General features: G+C 40.2%; 1 protein-coding gene across 1 annotated transcript in view; it reads right to left on the bottom strand.

The window, feature by feature from the left end:
- Positions 1-15,460, bottom strand: part of Dipk1a (divergent protein kinase domain 1A) — a 123,520-nt gene extending 108,060 nt beyond the window's left edge. Inside the window, exon 1 of the mRNA XM_047541255.1 lies at positions 15,385-15,460. Within this exon, the coding sequence (XP_047397211.1) occupies positions 15,385-15,438 (54 nt within the window). The 5' untranslated portion in view covers positions 15,439-15,460. The remainder of the gene's footprint in view (positions 1-15,384) is intronic.
- Between the last annotated feature and the right edge of the window lie 8,134 nt (positions 15,461-23,594).

The following is a 23,594-nucleotide window of genomic DNA, read 5'->3' as shown; positions in this document are numbered from 1 at the left end:
ATACAAACCTTTTTTCCTGAACTATTTGAAAGTAAATTACAGACATTATGATACTTCTTATGTAAAAACTTCAGTTTATAGTTCTAAAAACAAGGACACTATCTCACATAGCACAATTTAACACTGATGTAATAATACTATCCAATAAAAAGTTCATTTTTTAATTTCCCTATAATCTTAAAGAAATGTCCTTTTTGGCTTAAAAATTTAGGATACAATCAAGGGCATATAGATCCACGTGCTGATCAATGTTTTAAGTATAAAATAAATAAGATACTCTGATTTTCAAGCACTGGGAATTAGGTAGTATAATGTGATACCAATTTTAAGATCTAATAGTCTATAATTCTGACACTATGTTATGTCTAGAATGGATCTACTAATTTGTAGATCCGCACCTCATACCCATTAGAATGGTCACCCCCCCATCAAAAAAAAAAAAAAACAAAAAAAACCCAAAACACAGACACTAACAAGTGTTGGAGGGGATATAGAAAAACTGGACCCTTGTGCCTTGTTAGTAGGAATATAAAAAGGGGCAACCACTACCGAAAACAGTATGGAGGTTCTTCCAAAAATTAAAAATAGAATTACTATATAATCAAAGATCCCATTCCTTGGTATACAAAAGAATTGAAAGCAAGATCTCAAAAAGGTATTTGCCTCCTATATTTACTGCAGCATTATTGACAATAGCCAAGAGGTGAGAGCTATCTAAACATCCATCAACTGATGAATGAATAAAGAAAATGTGCTGTATACACATAAAATAGAATATTACTTAGCCTTAAAAAAGAAGAAAATTAGTTGGGTACAGTGGCACATGCCTGTATCCCAGCTACTTGGGAAGCAGAGGCAGGAGGATTGCAAAGTCAAGGCCACCCTCAGTAACTTAGCAAGACCCTCAGGAAATTAGTGAAAGCCTGTCTCAAAATGAAAAATAAAAAGGATTGTGTTTGTAGCTCAGTGGTAAAGCACCCAATGCCATCCCCAGCACCATTAGAAGAAAGAAAGAAAGGTATGGTAAGGTAAGGTAAGGTAATAGGGAGGGAGGAGAGGGAAGGAAGGAAGGAAGGAAGAAAAGGAATGGAATTCTGCCATACTCAATAACATGGATGGAATCTTGAGGACAGTGTGCTAAATGAAATAAGGCAGGCACAAAAGGCCAAACACTGTATGGTTCCATTTACATGAGGCATCTAAGGCAGCCACTAATAGAAACAGAAAGTAGGATGTGGTTACCAAGAACTAGAGGGCAAAGAAGGAAATAGGGAGTTGTTCAACGGGTGGAGTTTCAATTTTGCAACATGAAAAAGTTCTAGAGATATGCTGCACACAGGTGCATACAGTTACTGCTACTGTATTTATGCTTAAAATGGTTAGAATGATGAATTTTTTGTTTTTGACCACAATAAAAAAAAAAAAAAAAATGGGCTGGGGTTGTAGCTCAGTAACAGAGCACCTGCCTACCACATGTGAGGCACTGGGTTCAATCCTCAGCACCACATAAAAATAAATAAATAAAATAAAGGTATTGTGTCCATCTACAACTAAAAAAAAAAAAGAAAAGGAACTACAATACCATGACCAAAGCTAAATATTTAACTTCATTCAGTACCTACCTGATAAAAAACAAAACAGAAAAAAAATCACCAAGAACTACTAAAGACAAAGGTAAATTTATCTAGTAGTATTTTGGGTTGTTGAAATAGTACAAAGCCAGGCATGATAGTACATGCCTTTAATTCTAGCTACTCTGGAAGCCGAAGTAGGAGGATCACTTGAGCCCAGGAGTTGGAGGTCGGACTGAGCAACATAGCTAGAATCCCATCTTTAACAATGTTTTTTTTCAACAACCAAAACAAAATATTCACAAAATATTCACAAACAAAATATTCACAAAATATCCTGGCTTTCTACACTTACATATTTGTGAATTAAAGGTTTTAATAGAAATTATTCACAAAATATTTGAATGTCTAAAAATGTGTATGTTAAAAATATTAAAAGTTTGACTTTTTGGTCAAACAATGTAAAAAGATGGTATTTAACAGAATGGTACAGTATGTTTTTAGAAGCAACTTTAAGAAAGCAAAATATAAAATATACCTAACTGCTAAAAAAGAAAATTTTCAAAGGGAATACAAAACATTATAATCTATCAACATGTAAAAACACATATATAATAATTTATTTAGCAGTTTTATTCATAATTGACATAACATAAACACCTAAGATGTCCTTTAACATGTGAATGGGTAAATAAATTTTGGTACATCCTGACAATGGAATATTAATCAGCATTAAAAAGAAATGAGCTATGAAGCCACAGAAAGTCATGGAGGTAAGTTAAATGCATATACCAAGTGAAAGAAGCCAATCTGAAAAGGCTGCATACCATGACTCCAGCTGCATGGCATTCTGGAAAAAGGTATAACTATGGAGACAGTAAAGAGATCAGTGGTTGCCAAGGCTTAATGGGGAAAAAAGGATGAGTAGTGGAACACAGAATTTTTAAGGCAGTGATATTGCTTTGTATGATACATGTCATCATAGATTTGCCAAACCCATAGAGTAAACCCTAATGTAAACTATAGACTTGAGGTGAGAATGTGTCAATGTAGGTGCATAAGGAATGTACCACTTTGGTGGGTGATGTAGAAAATGAGGGAGGTTATGGATGTGTGAGGGTAGAGGTTATATGGGAAATCTCTTTGTATTCTCTCAATTTTGCTAAGAACCTAAAACTGCTCTAAAAAATTTTTTTAAGTCTTTAATTTAAAAAACAAAAAAAAGTCCTGAGGCACTTTCACTCTGTGCTGCAGCCTCAATGCAATCTGCCTGAGGATTCACCATTTCTTTGAGTTTCCAATAGGGGCAGAAATACAACTAATGGCAATATCAAATGGCTATAATTCTGTGCTTGAATTTAAGACATGCTCTCCTGACAGTCTCAGAAAGCTACTCATAGCTCTAGAGATGTCATTTTAAGCACAGGCAAGGGCATGTGCCTTCTCCCTCTATCATCTTTTGGGATAGAGAACAATCAGCAGTTCTAATTATCTTTAGATTTAAAACAATCATGGAGACAGAAAATGGGCAAGAAACCACATTACTCTTACTATAGCATTTGTCAACATTGTCACTATTACCAGTTAGTCCATATCAGTAACCCCATCTGGCACTAAATCCCACAAAATACCCACATTAAGTCATAAAAAAACAAACTAGTTGAAAAATAGTGCTTATATAAGCCAAAGAGCTAAGTATCAGAAATATTCAACTAGCACCAACTGCTTAATTAGAACATACCATCTACCCATTCACTCATAACAGCCCTACTGAACACAGGCTGAAATTGCCAGTGGAGTCATTTTGAGGATGCCTTAAAAAAACTTAAAACATTTGCAATCTCAAGGGCTTGAAAATCTTCACAGGACCCAAGTACCTCACACATCAAATTCCATTAGAATCTGCCGTCTTCTCATATGCAACAGGGTGTGCAAAGAATGGCTAGAATGGAAAATGTATATTATCTAAGTATAGAGAATCACCCTAAATTGTCTTTTCTTTCATTCTTCCAGGATTTAATGATAGTGAGAAGGAAGCAGGTATTCTAACCTAAAAGCAACAAATTATGGGCCTGCTTTGTTAGCAGCCTCATTCAGACTGAGTAAACCCTAAACAAGTAGATACCAATTTGTAGAAAACACACTGCTGAAAATTCTCAAACGCAGGTACTATGCTGGGTTACCACACCCACAGGTCACAAGTATGTGCCACAATGGTGAGTGGAAGAAAATGCTGCCTACAAAATGATTTAAACAGATGAACATGCCCATAGCTTCTGATCTTAGAGGCAGGATTGCTCTGTTCAATATGCTGCAACATTTGGCCAGTCCAGGAAGGGCTACTTCCCAAGTAAGTTTTTAACAAAGCAGTGGGAAAGGATAGAAGTATAAATTAGCTTGCTCTGGGAATGGTGCATTGCCATGAGAGGCTTGTTGCTCAGGTACATGTTTGTTGGCTACCTATTTCTGAGAGGTCCCAAACCCTCCTGGGTCTCAGAAAGGGCTTGTATGGAAAAGCACACCTGCCCTGCTCCCCTGGACAGAGGTGCTTTCTGAACCAAAAACCTGGCATTGGTGGAATCTGCGAGCAACAGAAACACATCCATGTTCTCGTTCTTCCTTCCTTCCTTTTCAGCTTTATTGAGATATAATTCACATACCATACTCATTTAAAGTATACAATTCAGAGTTATACAACTATCACTACTATGAATTTTAGAACATTTCCATCCCTTCTCCTTAAAAACCTCCTACCCCTCAGTACTCACTCTTCATTTTCCCCCAGCTCCAGGCTACTATTAATCTATGTCCTATCTGTATACATTTGCCTGTTCTGGATACTTTGTATGAAGGGAATCACAGATTCTTTTGTAACTGTCTTGTTTCATATACTTAATGGTTCCATGGTTCATCCATGTTCAGATATGTATCAGTATTTCATTTGACTTTATTGATGAACAGTATCCGACTGCATGAATAGTCCACAAAGTTCTTTTCTTCACAAGCAATAGAATCTTTTTTTTTTTCCTATATAAACAAAGATATACCCCGTAATTAGGTGTCCACAAATAGTCCATGAATGACCATTACAGCTGAAATTATATCATTAATTATAAAATGCTAAATTCTTTAAAAGTGTCATCAACTACTATAGTCATATCTGGATTAATAAAAACACTAAGAATAAAGCTCCTTTATATGTATGTCAAACGCTTAAAAATTTTCTCCTGGGGCTGGGGAGATAGCTTAGTCGGTAAGCACAAGGCCCTGGGTTCCATCCCCAGCACCCAAAAAAAAAAAAAAAAAAAAAAAAAATTTCTCCTGTAAATAACAGGAAAATACAGGAATTTGCAAGCCTAAGGCCTGAACACCTCAGGACATAACTGATCTTTGACCTGATTCGGCAGAAAACAAACAACCACAAGATACAAATCTACTCTCCCAAACCTCCCTCTCCTCTTTCCAGGCTCTTCATCTCTTCCTCCGTTTTGAAATCAATCCACTTCCTCCCTGTACTCTTTACCCCTTCTCCTACCCACAAGCAAAACAACACCTCTGATACCTGTTGAATAGTTACGGCTTTGTTCTAAATTAAAATACATTTGTGCAGAAATGTTACTTAAATCAAACATTTTTATTTTAAGACATTCTCCTAAAACAAAATGAGAATTAGTTTCCCTCATATAAAAATTTCTGACATGAATAAGTTGGTAAGGAGAGAGTTTTAAAATTTTGTTTTTGCCAAGAGACCCTTTCAAATCATAATATACCCTCTCCAGGGCAAATCAAAGTTAGCAAGTATCCTCAGGATGATGCACAACTAGGAAGAAGGTGGGGGAAATAAGAAACTGTTATTAATTTTGTTAGGCATAATAGAAGTATTATGGTTATGTCTAAAAATATCCTTTTCTTTTAGAAATTCATATGGAAGTATTTGGATGAAATAATGTGATGTCTGAGATAGGTTTTAAAATACTTTGGCTAAAGGCTGGGGATATAGCTCAGGGGTAAAGCACTTGCACAACATGCACAAGGACCTGGGCTTGATCCCCACAACAGTAAAAAAGAAAGAACACAAAATAGTTCTTTTAGTCAGCCTTTGCTCTTTTCCTTCATAACACTTATTGTTACCATAAATTCCTGAGATTATGTGATTAATATCTGTTTCTGTGACTAGAAATTAAGCTGCATGAGGACCACAAAGATATATGCTTAGCCTCCTCAGAATTTCTATTACCTCATGTAGTTTCTGACATGACAGGCATCTAACAAATATGTATTAAGTAACTGACTGAATCAGTGAATTCATGGCATTCACCTGGGTCAAAAAATGTTCAGTAAATCAAAGGCAGGGCTAGACAGCCTGGATTCTCTAGTTGAAGGAATTCAATGTATTTATCTATTTGTATTTATCATTTAACTTCAAATGCTTCTATTAAAAATGTAATAAATGTGTCACAAAATAGATTCAACTTCATCTAGCTCACCCAATGACACTGATGTCATGTTCTCTGATAAGAATGCCAATCTCCACTTTGGATTATGGAAACAGAAGAACCAAAAAGTAAGTAACTTTTCAAGGTCATAATAAACTAGATGCACAAATGTAAACAGAACTCAGCTTTGTTCTCATGCCTCATATTGTTCCTAAGGGAACATGATTTTATTCTCAGGAAAAATACAAAAAGACTGAGAGAAAGCACTGAGTCTGTGTTTCAAATGCAAGCACTTTCTGCAGGTGAAAATGAGCTTTTTTATTGTTGTTTTCTTTGTTCCCCTTGTAATGAACTCAGCCATGTTCAGTAATAGGAATAAATAACATTTAATGACTATAGTCTCTGGGGTAGGGCCCTACCTCATCTGCAAATAAAACCATTCCTTCTAGAGATTATCACTCCATTCCTTCAGTTCTAGGAAACTGAGGCCAAGAAACAGCAAACACCTTGCATCAAATAACATGACTTTCCAGTGCACAGCAGGAATGTCAACCAAGAAAGTCTCAGACGGTTGTTCAAAATGCAGATTCTCCATTCCCACGCTTATTGTGCCTGAGTCAGTAGATCCTGGATGAGGCCTAGGAATTCATATTTTTAACAAGTTCCTGTGTGAATGTAATGGGCAGCTTGAACAAAGAGCCTCTAAAGGAAATAGAATCTCTCCAAGCAGGCTAGTGGCTATAGCCAGACATGTCCACTTCATAAGTGTGAGCTGATGGATGTTTGGAAGTTTTGCTTGTGACAAGGAATATTGAAGAAGGCAGATTTGTACAATTCATCCCCCTGTCTGGGACTGTGATTGGTGAGTGGCATTTGTCAAATGAACCAGCAAGTGGCTCAGTTACCGATGTTGTCTTAGTCAGAACCCAGGCATGTAAGCAAGAGCAACAGATCAGATCCATTTTTCTGTAAATATCTCCCTGTCCATGCTAAGGCAAAACAGAATTTCCAATTAACTTGGCTTTTTTGCCCCAAAGCCCATTGAGAACATACACTTCATTTTGTTTGCAAGGAGGTATAAAAAATGCTGAACGTGGCAAACAAAGCCAGGAAGGAGTGTTTGTCATTCTGGGTAAACAGAGCTGGGGACTCAGCCTAGGATGGAATGGAAAAGCTCAGAGACAGGCCCAGGGCCTTCACTTACAGCCATGTCCTGTGGGGCCTGACAGAGTTGAGCCAGTTGCCTCAGCAGTATCGGTCAATTTTCCATCACTATGACAAAATAACTCAGAAAAAACAACTTAAAAGGAGGAAAGATGTATTTTGGCTTATAATTTCAGAAGTTTCAGTCCATGGTTGCTTGGTTCTCTTGTTTATGGCTCAAGTCAAATTCAAGAAGGGCAAAACATCCATCTGGCTAGATGCTTTAGAAAATCCTCTGGTGACCGTTTAGAAGATGGGCTGGAGATATTTTGAGGAGCAGGGATTCTGTTGATGTACTCAATGGGGATCTGGAATAAATTTCTAATTGTATTTAATCTGCATATCTGAATACCTATGTCTTTTGCAACCATATCTTAAATAGTTACCTAGAAGGTGGTGACTCAACACATGTGTGGGTCTTACCCAGGTACAATATTTGGGGGAATGAGGACTTTGGAAACATGATGCAAAACCTCATCAGAATGGCTCAACTTCCCTGAGCTTTGGTTTTCTCATCTTTTCCATTATTCAAATGGAAACAAGAACACCAACTCCCCATATGACTTTAATCTGACCTATTGTTTGGCTTTCCACTTGGTCCTACTACATCCATCTCTAGGGTTACATACACAGGCCTGCTTGTACTTCCATCCCTCTATGTTCATTTATGCTCAGGACCTTTGTCCTTGCTATCTTTGCCCCTCTACTTAGAACATGCTTCCCCAGATCCTCCTAGGGTTGGACACTCTTCCTCAGTTAGTTCTTATAGATAGAAAGTTGGATCCTGTTTTCTGTTCATTCTGCCACTCCCTGTCTTGATTTTTGTTGCATTTTCACTTAAAGGAATTCCTGATAAGGGAGGACTGGCTTCTGTGTTTCCTGTATGTCTTAGAGCTTTTTTTGCCCCTCATTTCCTGTGTGATTATCTTCCTCTTTAGTTTATTTTGGTACTGGGCATTGAACCCAGGGGCACTTTACCACTGAGCTAAATTCCCCAGCCCTTTTTAATTTTTTTATTTTGAGACAGGGTCTTACTAAGTTGCTTAGGGCCTCTGTAAGATGTTGAGGCTGGTCTTAAAATTGAGATTCTCCTGCCTCACCTACCAGGTGTGTAATACTGCACCCAGTTCTATAGTTTAGTTTTTTGTTGTTTTTTTTTTTTTTTTTTTTTGTGGTGCTGGGGATTGAACCCAGGGACCTGTGCTTGCAAAGCAAGCACTTTACCAACTGAGCTATCTCCCCAGCCCCCTATAGTTTATTTTTATAGTAAAATATTTTAATTCTGAGGCTGGGGTTGTGGCTCAGTGGCAGAGCACTTGCCTGGCATGGGTGAGGCACTGGGTTCAATTCTTAGCACCGCATATAAATAAATAAAGTAAATCCATCAACAACTAAAAAAACATTTAAAAATTTTAATTCTTTTCACTTTAGGTATGGCCTATAGCTATTTCTTTGTGGGAGTTCCATTTAACATGAGAAAAAGATGCTACTCTGATGTGAATCTCTATAGCAGCCTAACTTCAATAACATACAAAATGTTCCCCCATCTTCTCTCCCCTCAGTTACTGATATCATGAAATTGCATGTGGATACACTGTTTTCAATAACATAGACTAATAATTGGGTTCTTTTGCCACACTGGTCTCAAACCACATGAAAAACAAAAGTGACACTACCTATTATGACTGTCACAAATTTGCCTTTACCAGAGATCTTTCTATCTTCATACAGTTCTGAGTTCCTGTTTAAAGTCCTTCTATTCAACCTGGAGGGCACATCCTAGTGTTGATCAACTCCCTCTGCTCTTGTTTATCTAGTGCTGTGGTTTGAATATATATGTCCCTCCAAAATTCTTGTTGAAACTTCATCAGCACTGCAACGATCTTTAGAAGTGGGGCCTTCAGGAAGTGCGTAGGACATGAGGGTCCAAACCTCATGGACAGAATGTGTAAAAGAGCACCTGTCCAGCATGTACAAGGTTCAATCCCAAGCACTGATCACATACAAAAAAATACATTTATTAAACTGGGTGTGGTGGCATACACTTGTAATCCCAGTTACTCAGGACACTGGAACAGGAGGTCATCTTTGAGGGCACCCTGAGAAACTTTCTCAAAATAAAATGAAGAGGGTTGGGGATATAGCTCAGTGGTAGAGCAACTGTATAGCATATATAAAGCACTAGATTTAATTGCCAATACCACCAAATACACAGAAAGAAAGAAAAACACCTTCAGATAATGAGTTCAACCCTTCCGCCCTTTCTACTATATGAGGACAGAGCAACAAGGTGCCACATTAGGAGAAAGTCATCCCTCTCCACACAGAATCTCCTGGTACCTTGACCTTAGATGTGGCAGTCTCCAGAACTGTGAGAAGTCAATTTCAGTTAATAAATTATACAGTCTAAAGTATTTTCTTACAGCAATATGAAAGAACCACAGAATCTGGAAATTCTGGGATGGGGTTGTAGTTCAGTAGTAGCTCACCTGCCTAGCATGTGTGAGAGGCACTGCGTTCAATTCTCAGCAACACATAAAAAATAAATAAAGATATTGTGTCCATCTACAACTAAAAATATTTTTTAAAAAAGAATCTGGAAATTCCTCCATTTCTCCCTCTTATAGGAAAGACAATTTTGCTGACCAAAGAATCCTTGGTTTTGTCTTTCATTACTTTGAATATATCAACCCACTACCTCCTAGGCTTCAGGGTTTCTAATAAGAAATCTGATAAGGACCTTATGGAAATTATGATGAAAGCTCCCTTCCTGTCAGTCCCATAGATGTTAACAACATCCCTACAGTGTCTTAGGGAACAAGACACATATCACACATCAGGTGAGTAAAGTGCTACCATCCTTTTGACACCAATCAGTTCAAACTGAAAGAAAGAAATTGAGTGTAGATATGATGAGGTCTTTAAAAGCCACACATCATAACAAATTTGGGGGCTCAAAATGAAAAGGTCATTAAAACATCCTACAGGTTTTTAATTTCCAAGCAAGTAAATGTCAGTTCCCATAACTCATTGAAGTAAAAAAGCTTCTGAAGTCCTTTCTTATTTTTATTAATGAAGTGGAAAAGGTCCTGGAGGCCAAAAAGTGAGACAACCACTGTGGGTTACACCCAACTGTGACTGGGCCATTTCAGGATCAGACCTCACAAAGAACCAGTGTGAGGGAATTTCAGTCAGTCACCACCTATAAGGACCCTGTGTGTGGCTGGGTTATTTTTTTTTGTCCATCGCACAGACAGCTCTTGGTTGATGACCTGTTGAACTCAGATAGTTAGCTTATTTGGTTGGTAGTTTGGGGTTTTTGATTTTGTTTTTGGGTTTCTTTGGTTTGCGCTTTTAATTTTGTTTGCTTTTGGTTTTTGTTGTTTCTCCTTTTTTTTTTCTTTTTAAAAAAATTTTTTTAGTTGTAGATGGACACAATACCTTTATTTTATTCATTTTTATGCAGTGCTGAGGATCAAACCCAGTGCCTCACATATGCTAAGCAAGTGATCTTACCACTGAACTACAACCACAGCCCCTTTGTTTCTTTTTAGCTAGCATCGTTGGTGTTGATTATGATTGGTAGTGAAAGTAGTGACTTTAGTGAATAAATGTTGACAGTCCAGCTCCTCCTTTAAGGATATCCTCATGACCAGGCTCAGTTACCAGGTAGCTTAGGAGGTTGAGGCAGGAGGATCTCGAGTTCAAAGCCAGCCTCAGCAAAAGTGAGATGCTAAGCAACTCAGTGAGACCCTGTCTCTAAATAAAATACAAAATAGGGTTGGGGATGCAGCTCAGTGGTCAAGTGCCCCTGTGTTCAATCCCTGGTACCAAAAAAAAAAAAAAAAAAAAAAAGGATATCCTCAGGGATATGGGACAGGGGCAGCTTTGCCCAAGTGAAATTGGCTTGCCATATCTGTACAGAGGTGTCTGTGAAACTACTATCAAAGGCAGAGAGCTTCCCCTTCATTATATTTAAAATGGATATAATGGAAACTATGGAACACCCAAATGTGATCCAGGTATTTCAAGTGACTGAAACCACTGAAAACATCTACACCAGGATGGAGCATGTGAGTGGGGAAAGCTATAGCTCCCCCATCCTGGAGGTCAATGGCATGCAGGAGCAAGAGGCTCAGAGAGCGTTTAGTCAGATCACATGCACTGTGCACTACTGCCATGAGAAGTACGTTGTGCACAGAGACCCAAAGCCAGAGAACATCCTGGTGAATGCCAGAGCAAACATCAAACTCTGTGACTTTGACCTGAGCTGCAGGTTCACAGCTGAGCATAAGTTGGACATGTTTTGCAGCACTCTCCCATACTGTGTCCCAGAACTCTACCAGTTAGTAAAATATGACGGCTCTGTGATAGACCTCTGGAACCTGGGTGTCCTTCTATTTCATGGTCACAGGTTGCCTCCCATTCAAAGCAACCACCTGTGTGATTGAAGGATCAGATTCTTCACACAAGGTATGATATCCCCCCTCACATTTATGCTTCAGCAAGAAATGTCATCTGTCACTTATTGTCAATTCCACACAGAGGCCCATGGTAAGCCAAATCATGGGGCCTGTGGCTGAGCCTGGGTAAGGAGTACTCAACTGAGCCTTTCCCAACTCAAATGCGCTATTTCCCAATGACCTATACCCCACAATAATGATGACCATGTTTGGCATGGGTTACAACCCATACAATACCTGGGTATCTTTATTAAAGAGAAAATTCAATGATGCTGTGGCTACATATGTTATACTCTAGCACCAGAGAATCCAAGGGGCAGGCTGCACATTCCCAGTTAAGTCTGTGCATCTGGAGGTTGGACCTTGCTTTCCCCCTGCAGATTCTTCCATTCTCCTTCCCCTCTTGAAGAGGAGTGTCAGTAAGCCTGCTCTTTATACCTTCCCCTTCTTGCTGTCTGAGAATTAATGGCCTGAGGAAGGTAGACGGGCAGCACAAGAGCCAGCTTGCCTGTCATTCCTCACTGCAGACTGCCTGTGAGGACCCTCCCACCTCCACCCCAAGAACAGCCCCCGCAACATGTCCCTGTGCCACCAACCCACCCAGTTCCTAGATGAGCATCAGTAGGTGGGAGGTGAGGGCAGCCAGTCCTCCAAGGACACATCATCTAAAGAAAACTCCCTTTCCACTAGACAACCCCATGGTGGGACCAAAGCCTGTGGCCATGACAATAGCAGGGGCTGGAAGGGAGGACTAGGAGGAACTGCCAACTTGTAGTCTATGAATATGTTCTTGTGTGTCATGTTGTATGCCAAGTCAGAAGACAGGCCCTGGATTCAGAAACAATGGCTCCAATGAATGGAGGGCAAACGTGCCCTGGATTCAGGAACAAAGTGGCTCCAATCAAAGTGGAGAGTGAAGACACAGACAAACAAATGGACAGTCATAAGTCCCTGAGTTTTGTGGATCTTGACATCATGGCATAAGCATTAGCCAGGCATGAACTTAAACAGGTACAGGAAGGAGGTAAGCAAAGTGCCTTGGTTTCTGAGCACAAGTCCAGTCACCAGTGCATCTGGAGCCACTTGGACATGAGAGGGCTCCTCTGCCCCCAGCTTGGGAAAGACATCAGAGACCATCTTTTCTGGGACACTTCCCTTTGCTCTGCTCTTCTCTGTCCTGTCTCCCATGCTTCTGTGATAGCAAAGATGGTTCTTAGAACATTTGCTTCTCACAAATCTTACAAAATTGATGCTGCAAAGATAAAAAAAAAAAAAAAAGGGAGAAGAATACAAAAAAGGGAGTACCATGTAAATTAACTCAACCTTCAGTGGCTAAGAAATGAACTACAACAGTCTCAGTTGAAAATATTTTATTTTGACTTTGCCAAGATAATTAAAAAAAAATTTTTTTTTGGTTGTCAATGGACCTTTATTTTATTTATTTAAATGTGGTACTGAGACAAACCCAGTGCCTCACGCATGCTAGGCAAGCGCTCTACCACTGAGCTACAACCCCAGACCCTACCCAGTTTTGAGGTTGAAGCACCTACTAGTAGAGAAAGTGTAAAAAGCACCTATTAGCCAATAGGGAATAGAAGAAGATATGGCAGCTAAGTAATTTGAAGGCCTTTTTTTTAAAAAGTGGTTAAAGTTAAACTATGGTGAGGAATAACTAACAAGAAAATTAATAGAATAAATGCCAAGATAATGTTTAAAACAGCAGTTGCCTGGAATTCCAGTTCCCAGGTTTTCAATTTTTAAAATCTATAATGCTATATACCATAATAGTGTTTAATCTATAAAAATTTTAAAGATTACTTGATATAGAAATAAACTACTAAAATATTACCATGCCCAAAAATCCTTTTGAAATGCTTATAATCTGGGTTTACCTTAAGTATGTTTTGTTGTTGTTCTTTGTTTGGTTTGGTTTGGTACTGGGGATTGAACTCAGAGGCACTTAGCTACTAAGCCACATCCCCAGCCTGTTTTTTATTTTTTATTTTGAGTCAGGGTCTTGATAAGTTGCTGAGGTTGGCTTTGAATTTGCGATCCTCCTGCCTCAGCCTCTCCAGCAGCTGGGATTACAGGTGTAAGCCACCGCACCAGGGTAGTTTACCTTAACTTGGCAATAATGATGTACAAATTCAGAAAGTCAGAAATGCCAAATATTTGTCATTAGTGGAAGCATAACTATTTGTAAAAATTAATCTGAAAGCTCTTGTGCAACAGTACCAAAGAATGTCACAGTCACATCTATGAGAAATGTTCACAACCAAAAAATCTAAGTCTTCCACCAAATCTAAAAAATTAAGCATAGGTAGCTAGATAGTTTAAGTTAAAAAAATATTTAAAATATACCAAGAATCTTATGTTGGGAATAGTATGGAAAGGTTTTTTTTTAACTCACATAAAAGGTTACATGCCCTAAATTGAATTCTAGACTGGGTTATACAAACTGTTACTCAAGGCACAATTGCTACTGGTGGTGCCACTATAAAGATTCAGAACATTCAGTTTTATTCTTAGCCCTTAATATCATGAGTTGTCATATCACGCTTACAATGTGCAGTACATCCCTCATCTCAGGACCATGATTTACACATCCAATTTTCAAACAAAAATGTAAGGTTTACTTGTTTCATGATGGTTCCTTCTCAACTTTTTTCATAATTTTTAAAAGCAGCAGCAGACCCAAAATACCCTACCCATACCTTTAAGTCTTTTAATGTAAACGATAAAGGAATAGTGCCCTCTGAATGCACATAACACCGATGACCCACATGAGGCATTGATTTGTAGTTGTTTTTCCATCGGAGTGATGGATTTGTGTTTAGCTACTCGCGATGTCTGCTAGGTCCCCCTGGTGACCAAACCATACATGAAGGCAGTAGTTGGGTTCGAAAGCACAGACTGGTAGCGGAATAGAGGGTGGAAGGAGAAATCATGAAAAATTAACACGCGAACAGTACACACGACATGACTGAGAATTAGGTTTGCATTGCTGGGGTACTGGAAATCCGCACACCAGTCACTGTCCCCTTTCCTTTTCAAAAGCAAATACTCTTCGCCTTGAGCTTCCCATTCCTACCTCCCATTTAAATCACGGGTGTGATGGAAAGACCAAGCCAAGGGGCTCAGCACAAGGACAAGCCGCTTTTTTGGGTTTGGGGGAGAATGGATGTGACAAATTGTCATAATTTCTAAAATATGGAGGAATGACACACCACCTTTCCTACCACTGACTCAAGACCCGAGACAAGAGTCAGGAATAGCCGGCGGGGGGCCACGGGGGAGGGGGAGCACCAAGACCAGAGAGAAGGTGGCGACACGTCCCAAGCTCCGACTGGAGGGGCGCATGGCAGGGGGCAGCGCCCGGAGCGCAGGGTCGCACCCGGGTCACGTCTCGGGGCTCTCAGGGTGCACCCGGCGCGAAGGCGAGCCGGGCGGGACGAGCCAGGCTGCTAGCCCTGCCCGCTCAGGCGCGGGAGGCTCAGGGGCAGCAGTGGGGGGCGCAGGCAGCGCCGCCGAGGGGCTGCGGCGCCCGGACAACCCGAGAGGGCGCGCCGCCAGGTGCCGGACGGCAGGGGGCAGCGGGGTTCGGGCGGGCGCCGACCCCGGGAGGGAGGACGGGGAGGGCGAGTCCCGCGCGGCGCGAGGACGCGCGGCCCGGTGCGCCCGAGGAGGGTGGCGGGGCGGCCACCGGCCTACCTGGAGGTAACAGGGTTTCCTTAGCCAGGCCCCCGGACAGAGACTCCTCGCCATGGTAATCACACATCGCCCCGCCGCGCCGCAGTCAGAGGCGGACCCGAGCGCTGGCGGCCGGGCTCCCCGCCTCCCCGCCCCCTGCCCGGTCGGGCCCGCCCACTCTCCCGCCCCCGCCGGGCGCGCGGCGCGCTCCTCCGGGCCCCACTGCAGTGACGGCGGCGGACGGCCGGAGGCCCGGCCTCCTGCTCTGTTCGCCGAGCCGCCGCGGCTGTCAGAGCGGCTGCTGCCGACTCCGCCATAAAGGGGAGTCGCACCTCGCCTCCGCCGACACAAATCCAATTGCGCCTCGCGCTTAAAGGGGAGGTGCGCGGAGGAAGGAGGAGGCGCCGCGGAAGCGCAAGTGTTGCAAGCTTCGCCTGCAAAGGGCGGATGGTTAGCCAGCAAGGGGTGTGCGCCGCGTGGGCTGGAGCCCTGACCCTTCAGTACGTGCCGACCTCGCCACTTGCTGGGGCTCTCCGCTCTTAGCACTGCGCCTGGAACCGCATCCCCCCGCCCTGCTCCGGCTGGACTTATCCTCGCTCTGGATTCAGCCCTTTGAGTCAGAACGTGTATCAGCGTGTTGCATCGAAATTCAAAGGAAGCTTTGGGTTTCTTCCTTAGGGACGAACTTGTTCTACCTTCCGTGCGCGCAGCGTCCCGTAGGGTGGGGAAAGGGGGCGTCTATGGCTCCCGAAACGTGAACCCGCTCGTCTTGCGAGAACTGTGTTCTGCGTCCACCCAGGACAGGGCTGCCTTCTGTTAAACTCAGTGTGCCTCTGGGGGACTTCAACTTTTTTTAATGTACTTTTTTTTTTTTTTTTTTTTTTTTTTTTAACAATTCCGACTCTTTTTTGGTTTGTTTTTTTCAAGACAGCTTCAGAGTTTTCCTGGCCCCACCCAAGATCCCTGATGAGAGAAAGAGAAAGAGAGAGAGAGAGAGACCTAAATTAAATACAGTCGTGAAGGCAAGAGACCTGGGACGTGGCATAGCTACTCAGTTAAGGCTACATAACCCAGGGTGTGGTGTCTTTCTTTTGACAGGTCCAAATAAGGGAAAAAGGAGCCACCCTAGCGGGAGAACAGCTGTTGATCCGAGTAACTTTTATGGAGGAAGATGCGGGTTTTACTTCATTTTATCCCACATACCACGTTTTCGCGGGGCCAACAAAGTTTGGTCATTTGGAGCTTAGTCAGGCTTATTTTGAGAAGTAGTTTCCCCAGAAGCAAAGCTTTACTGTCACGCTGAGTTTTTATATAAGCTTTGTTCTGATGCTTTCAGTTTCTGGAGACACAGGTTTTAAACCTGAGTGGTATTTTATTGCTTGCAGATACACCCACTATTCATTGATTTTAAATTTAGATTAAGAAACTTCAGTATTTTCTGAGTAAGATAAGGATGGATCCTACTGGTTTCATTCATCCTTTCGCCAAATATTTATTGAGTACCCAGACACTGTTCAAGTTGTTTTGGCTCTATACACAGAACTGAAAAAAATTCCTACCCTCGTAGACATGACATTTTGGGTGTGGAGGACAGGTAATAAGCAATAAAAGCAATCAATATGGAAAATCAAATAGGCTGGGCACCTGGTGGCACACGCCAGTAAAAATTCCAGTGACTTGGAAGGCTGAGATAGGAGGATCACAGGTCCAAGGTCAACCTTGGCAACTTAGTGAAGTCCCTTCCTGAAAAAAAAAAAAAAAATATATATATATATATATATATATATATATGTGTGTGTGTGTGTGATATAGTATATATAAAACATACTATATTATGATATATGGTATACATATAATATATACCATATATACTATATAATATACATATACATATATATATATATATATAGAGAGAGAGAGAGAGAGAGAGAGAGAGAGATGGATTTGTCATTCAGTGGTAGAGTATTTGCCTAGCTTGCAAGGGCTCTGGGTTCAATCCTGGGGAGGGGGGCTGTCAAACAGGATAAGAGTTATAGGGGAAAAAATGAGGGAGATAGAGAGGATTACAGGTAGAATAGATTTGAGGAAAAGGATCTGGAGTTCAGTTTTGCACAGGTTGTATTTGAGATACCTATTAGAAAAGGAAGTAGAGATCTTGAGAAGGCAGTTGTGTATATCAATATGTGGTTAAGAAGAATGGCTCACCCTAGAGATATATGAGCCATATCAGCATGTAGATGGTGTTTTAAGCCATGAGACTAGATAAGATCACCAAGGGAGTAAGTATAAGTAGAAAGAAGAGAACCAAGGATGAAATCCTGGGGATAATGCAGTTTTAAGGGAGAAGTGGATGAACCAGCAAAGGAGACTAAGAAAGAGCAGCCAATGAAGTAGAAGGAGCAGCCTGTGAAGTAGGAGAACTATATGAGGTGTCTTAAAAATCAAGGAGTGAGTACTCATATTGAAGACTGAGAACTGACTATTGGATTTAGTCATTGGTAACATTTCTGTGGAGCAATTGGAGGGGAAACTTGATGGGACTGAGTTTAAGAAAAGAATGGGAGAAACTGGGTGCAGTGGCTCATGCCTGTAATCCCAGCTACTCAGGAGGCTGAGGCAGGATGATCACAAGTTTGAGGCCAGCCTGGGTAACTTAGCAAGACCCTGTCTCAAAAATAAAAGAAAAAGGGCTGGGGATGTAGTTCACTGGCAGAGCATTAGCGTTTATGAAGCCCTGGATTTAATCTCCAGGGTCTGGCCACCAAAAAAAAAAAAAAAAAAAAAAGGAAAAAAAAAAGGGGGAGAATGATTGGAAATGACTAATATGACTAATATAGACAATTATTTTGAGAAATTCTCCTGCAAAGGGGTGGGGCCCACAATGGGACAGTAAGTGATTTTTTTAAATAGGAAGAAATATTTGGTTTTGATGGGTAAGATACAAAAGAAATAATATCAGAACAAGAAGAGAGAATTGCTGGAGTGGTGTCCTTGAGAGATTTGGGGTTAGGAATCTAGCACACAAGTGGAAGGATCATCATTTACAGTCTGAGATTCTCTGGGGACAGTAGGACAGGCTCCCCAAATGGTCCATAAATGACAATGTAGTCAGATGTTTTATTACATATCTCCTATCTTTCAAGATCATTCCCTCTTTTCCTTGATTCCTATAATCTCCCAGACCTGCCCCCAGACTTCTGATTCATCCATCCTACCACCTTTTCACTGTCCTTAACCTCTCCATATCCACTTTCCCCTTTAACTCACCTAAAATTCTATGATGAATCATCATCACTCCTTTGCTTACATCCTCTCTTTCTTGTTCTCTCTTTACTCCTATTCCCTTGGCAAAATTTGATTAAAGAGGATTCTCAGTCTAGTCTGAGCCTGCATCCTGGCAGCTGATTATTGCTGGAGAAAGAAGAGCAGTCACACTGACTTGTCCCACTTAAATTCATGTCCAAGAACTCAAGCAAGCCATTAATGACACTCAGCAAGCATATAATTTTTCCTAGTCCATATTCCCATTATCCTAAATAAATATTTCACAACTTCTCTCTTCAAACCTCCACTCATCTTTCCCACTTTCTCTCAGATAATAACAACTTCCAATATTTTTTAAGAAAATTTAAACAACAGAACAGAGATTTCCACCACCACCCCTACCTGCCTGCCTGTTTTCATGTATTTACCTCCTGTCTAAGGAGCACAGACTTACAGGGGTTAAGGAAAAAGGAATGATCTGGAAATACAGGAGATGTATAATAAAAATTCTGAATCTATTTATTATATTTGATGGCAGCTTTCAACCCCTCCTACTCTTTGTGCCCCACATCTGAGCAAACTGGTAAGAAAACTCATGGCCTTTGATGCCAGCAGGAAGTCTTCCCATCCCCAATCACCATAAAACCCTGAGTCTCCTTTCTCTGCTCCCTTAAGTCATTTATGGACCAGCTGGGGAGCCTGCCCTACTGACAGAGACTCACTATGTAATAGACCTTTTCATTCTCTCAATGCATGTGTAGCATCATCTGCCTCAACATCCAAACCAGATTTGAGGTGGAGGAGTCCATTCCACTTGTACAAAATGACCAGCGTGAGATGCATGACATTGAGATTATGGTGAAGTCTAGGGTGTAATGTGACCATGGCAGTGAGTGGTGAAAGGTGCGGAATGCACGATCATTGGCAGAGAGTCAAGATCAGAGCATCACAAAGATTATAAATGTACATACTAAAAACAAGACTTAGAATAAGAGAGGTGCTGGAGAGGGTGCCAGTAGCAAAAGCTGAAGTCCTTGAGAAATATAACACTGGACTGGGAATGAAGATCATTGCGAGGCCATGGGTTCTATCCCCAGCAAAATATACACATGCCAAAACAGACATGAAGACCAATGGTACAGAATAGAAAACACAGAGACAAACCCACGTAAATACAGTTATCCCATGCTAGGCAAAGCCACCATAAGCATACATTGGAGGAAAGATAACCTCTTCAATAAATGGTGCTGGGAAACTGGAAAGCCATATGTAACAAAATGAAATTAGACCCCTCACCCTGCACGAAGCTCAACTCTAAGTGGATCAAGGACCAATGCATTAGACCAGAAACCCTGTGCCTACTAGAAGAAAAAGTAGGACCAAATCTCCATCATGTGGGCTTAGGAACTGCTTCCTCAACAAGACTCCTAAAGCACAAGAAATAAAATTAAGAATCAATAAATGGGATTGTATCAAACTAAAAAGCTTTTCCACAGCAAAGGAAACAATCAAGAAAATGAAGAGAGAGCCTACAGAATGGGAGAAAATCTTTGCCACCCATACCTCAGATAAAGCATTAATCTCCAGGATATACAAAGAACTCAAAAAACTTAACAACAAAAAACCAAATAACCCAATCAATAAATGGGCAAAGGAACTGAATGGACACTTCACAGAAGAATTATGGTTGGTCAACAAATACATGAAAAAATTTTTGACATCACTAGCAATTAGAGAAATGTAAATTAAAACTACACTGAGATTTCATCTTACTCCAGGTAGAATGACAGTTATCAAAAATACAAGCAATAATAAAAATTGCTGAGGATGTGGGGGAAAAAGTACACTCATACATTGCTGGTGGGATGGTAAATTGGTGCAACTACTATGGAAAGCAGTAGGGAGATTCATCAGAAAACTTGAAATGGAACCACCATGGGCAACCACCTGGTATACACCCAAAGGACTTAAAAGTCAACTTTCTATAGTGATGTAGCCACATCAATGTTTATAGAGCTCAATTCACAATAGCTAAACTATGGAACCAACAGATGAATGGATAAAAGAAAATGTGGTATATATATATACACAATGGAATATTACTGAGCCATAAAGAAGAATGAAATTATGGCATTTACTGGTAAATGGATGGAGTTGGAGACTATCATGCTAAGTGAGATAAGCCAATTCCCCCCTCCAAAAAAGGCCAAATGTTCTTTCTGATATGCGAATACTGACTCATGATAGGTGGGTGCTGGGAAGCAGGGTTCACCAGATTGGAGAGGGAGGAATGGGGAAAAGTGAGGGGAGATGGGAACAGGAAAGACAGTAGAATGAATCAGACTTAACTTTCCTATGTTCATATATGAATACATGACCAGTGTAACTCCACATCATGACCAACCACAAAAATTGGAAGTCATACTCCATGTATGTATGATATGTCAAAATACATTCTACTGTCATGTATAACTAAAAAGAACAAAGAAAAAAATACACACAGAGACATATTGATCTGTGTGTTAGTAGGTACTACAACAATGAGGAAATTGAGCAGCAATATCAAAGAACATGAACTTAAAAAAATACCAGGTAGGGGAGAGGGAGTATAGCCTAAAAGAAGGAATGAAGAGCAAGGAGGAACCCTCTCCCACCCCCAAGTCCATGATATATATGATGGTTCTGGGAAGGCTGCAGGGACAATAGCATCCACAGGGATGAGGCAGGTTGGTGTTAGAACAAGAAAGTGAAGGAAATATTCAGAGAAGAGATTGTTATCCCTTGCTAGACAAAGCCACCATATAGAAGATTTTACCTATGATGGACTGAGGGGACGATGGAAGAGTCTCAGGAAATGAGGAGTGATGAGAAAATAGGTAATGTTTTGAACCTTGAGTGGGACAGATGGGAGACGAGGAGTGATCTGGGAGCTTGGCATTTCTGAAATATAAATGAGGATGACAGAAAGTTTTAATCGGATGAGAAGAAATCGTTATTCAGTTTTCAGTTAGAATCTGCACAGTCTAAATGTAATTAATATTTTATTTGAAAGGAAAAAAGTAGTTTATATGATTTTTATTTCAAATTTGGGTTTATTCCCTTATCTTCACGAGACCCACAAACCCTGAGAGAGAACTGACTAGGGATAGAGTAGCTAGCACCCCAGGTCCATGTTGGGGCCCTTGCTTGGTGAGCATTTGTGCCTCTGGATTTGCTTTAAATCCAGGTGCCTGGATGAGTCCCAACACTGATCCAAAGAGGTTGGCCTGTGGCAAATTTGGGCAGGACTTTCTGCCTCTGGTTTGGCTCCCCTCTGCATTCATTGTAGTGTCCCTGTCTTCCTTCTTTTGATACTCTGGACTTCGTTCACAGACATCTAAATTTACCTCTTCTGACACAAATTCTTTTTTTATTTTAATTTTTTAGTTGTAGATAGACACGATATCTTCATTTTATTTATTTGTTTTTTTGTGGTGTTGAGGATCAAACCCAATGCCTCACACATGCTAGGCAAGCACTCTACCACTGAACCACAACCCCAGCCCCTGACACAAATTCTTATGGAACTTCAAAGATTCTGTTTTCTAAGTAAAAGCTAGTTAATACAAAACTAATCCGTATGGTTGTGTTCAGAGGTAGTAATTTGTGGCCTCTTGCTCATCATGTATAATGTAACTTATGTCTAAGAGAGACATAAGAATGCCTCCAGTGTCTTCAAACATAGGAAAAGCAACATCAATGTTCTTTGAACGTTTCATCTGCACATTCTCAAAAGAATTTTGAAAAATACACCCCTCCCCCAATGTTTTATATTAACATCTTAAATTTTTGTCATAAAATTAAACAATTGTAAAGGAAGTAATTTCCAGTTTTGTATTATAAATATTGACTTTAAAACTATAACCATCAGCTGGGGAGACAGCTCAGTCGGTAGAATGCTTGCCTTGCAAGCACGAGGCCCTGGGTTTGATCCCCAGCACTGCAAAAAAAAAAAAAAAAACTATAGCAATCATACTTCTCTTAAGCACATCTGATGGAATACAAACATGATAGCAATTTGAAATCATTAAGAGAGTATCATTCATTTAAAGAATAAATGACAAAATTATTTCTTTAGCTCTCAGAAGTGTAATGCAATTCCCTTTTCTTCTTGAACTTTAATAGTTCCAGTTCCTGCATAGAATTTTGTACTGCTATGTATTTTCAATGCTAATTTATTTTCCAACCTAGAATACTTCTTTGTAATTTTAATGTTTTTTTATTTTAAATTTAATTTTAATTTTTGAATATGTAATACTTTCATCTGGTTCAAAAATAAAAACTAACACTGGGGATGTAGCTCAATGGTAGAGCACTTGCCTAGTATGTGTGAGGCTCAGGGTTATATCCCCAGCACTGGAGAAAATATTAAAATTAAGACTAAAAAGAATATATTGAGAAATATTTTTCCCACACATGTACCTTTTTACTTTGTCCTAACCCTCCAAAGGTAATCCTTTTTAGTTTTTTAGATGCTGGAGATTAAACCTATTGCCAATGCTAGACAAATGCTCTACTACTGAGCTATCTCCCCAGTCCCAGGTGATCCTCACCCTTTTTTTTCCCCTGTGTATATTGGGGGAAGCACAGACTTGTGCATTTTAAAAATTTTTTTCCACATTTTTTATTGGTGTCTAATAGTTGTACATAATGATGGGATTTGTTGTTACATATTCATACATGCACACAATATAACAATATAAATTTGACTAATATCACTTCCCCAGGTAATCCCATCTCTTAATTTTAAATTCATTCCTCCGGAGTCAGTGTTTCTATATCTAAATAAAAGGCAAATTGAAATAGTATTTTAATTGAACATGTATTTCATTCTCCCTTACATAAAAAAATGGATTATTTTATTTAGTTTTTTTAAACTGCTCAATGAAGATCTACTAATTAGACTGATGAAAATGTACTAATTAGAT

Source organism: Sciurus carolinensis, chromosome 1, assembly GCF_902686445.1.
Source record: "Sciurus carolinensis chromosome 1, mSciCar1.2, whole genome shotgun sequence".
NCBI lineage: Eukaryota > Metazoa > Chordata > Mammalia > Rodentia > Sciuridae > Sciurus > Sciurus carolinensis.
Note: the sequence above shows the minus strand (reverse complement) of the source record. Positions and strands in the feature narration are given on the sequence as shown.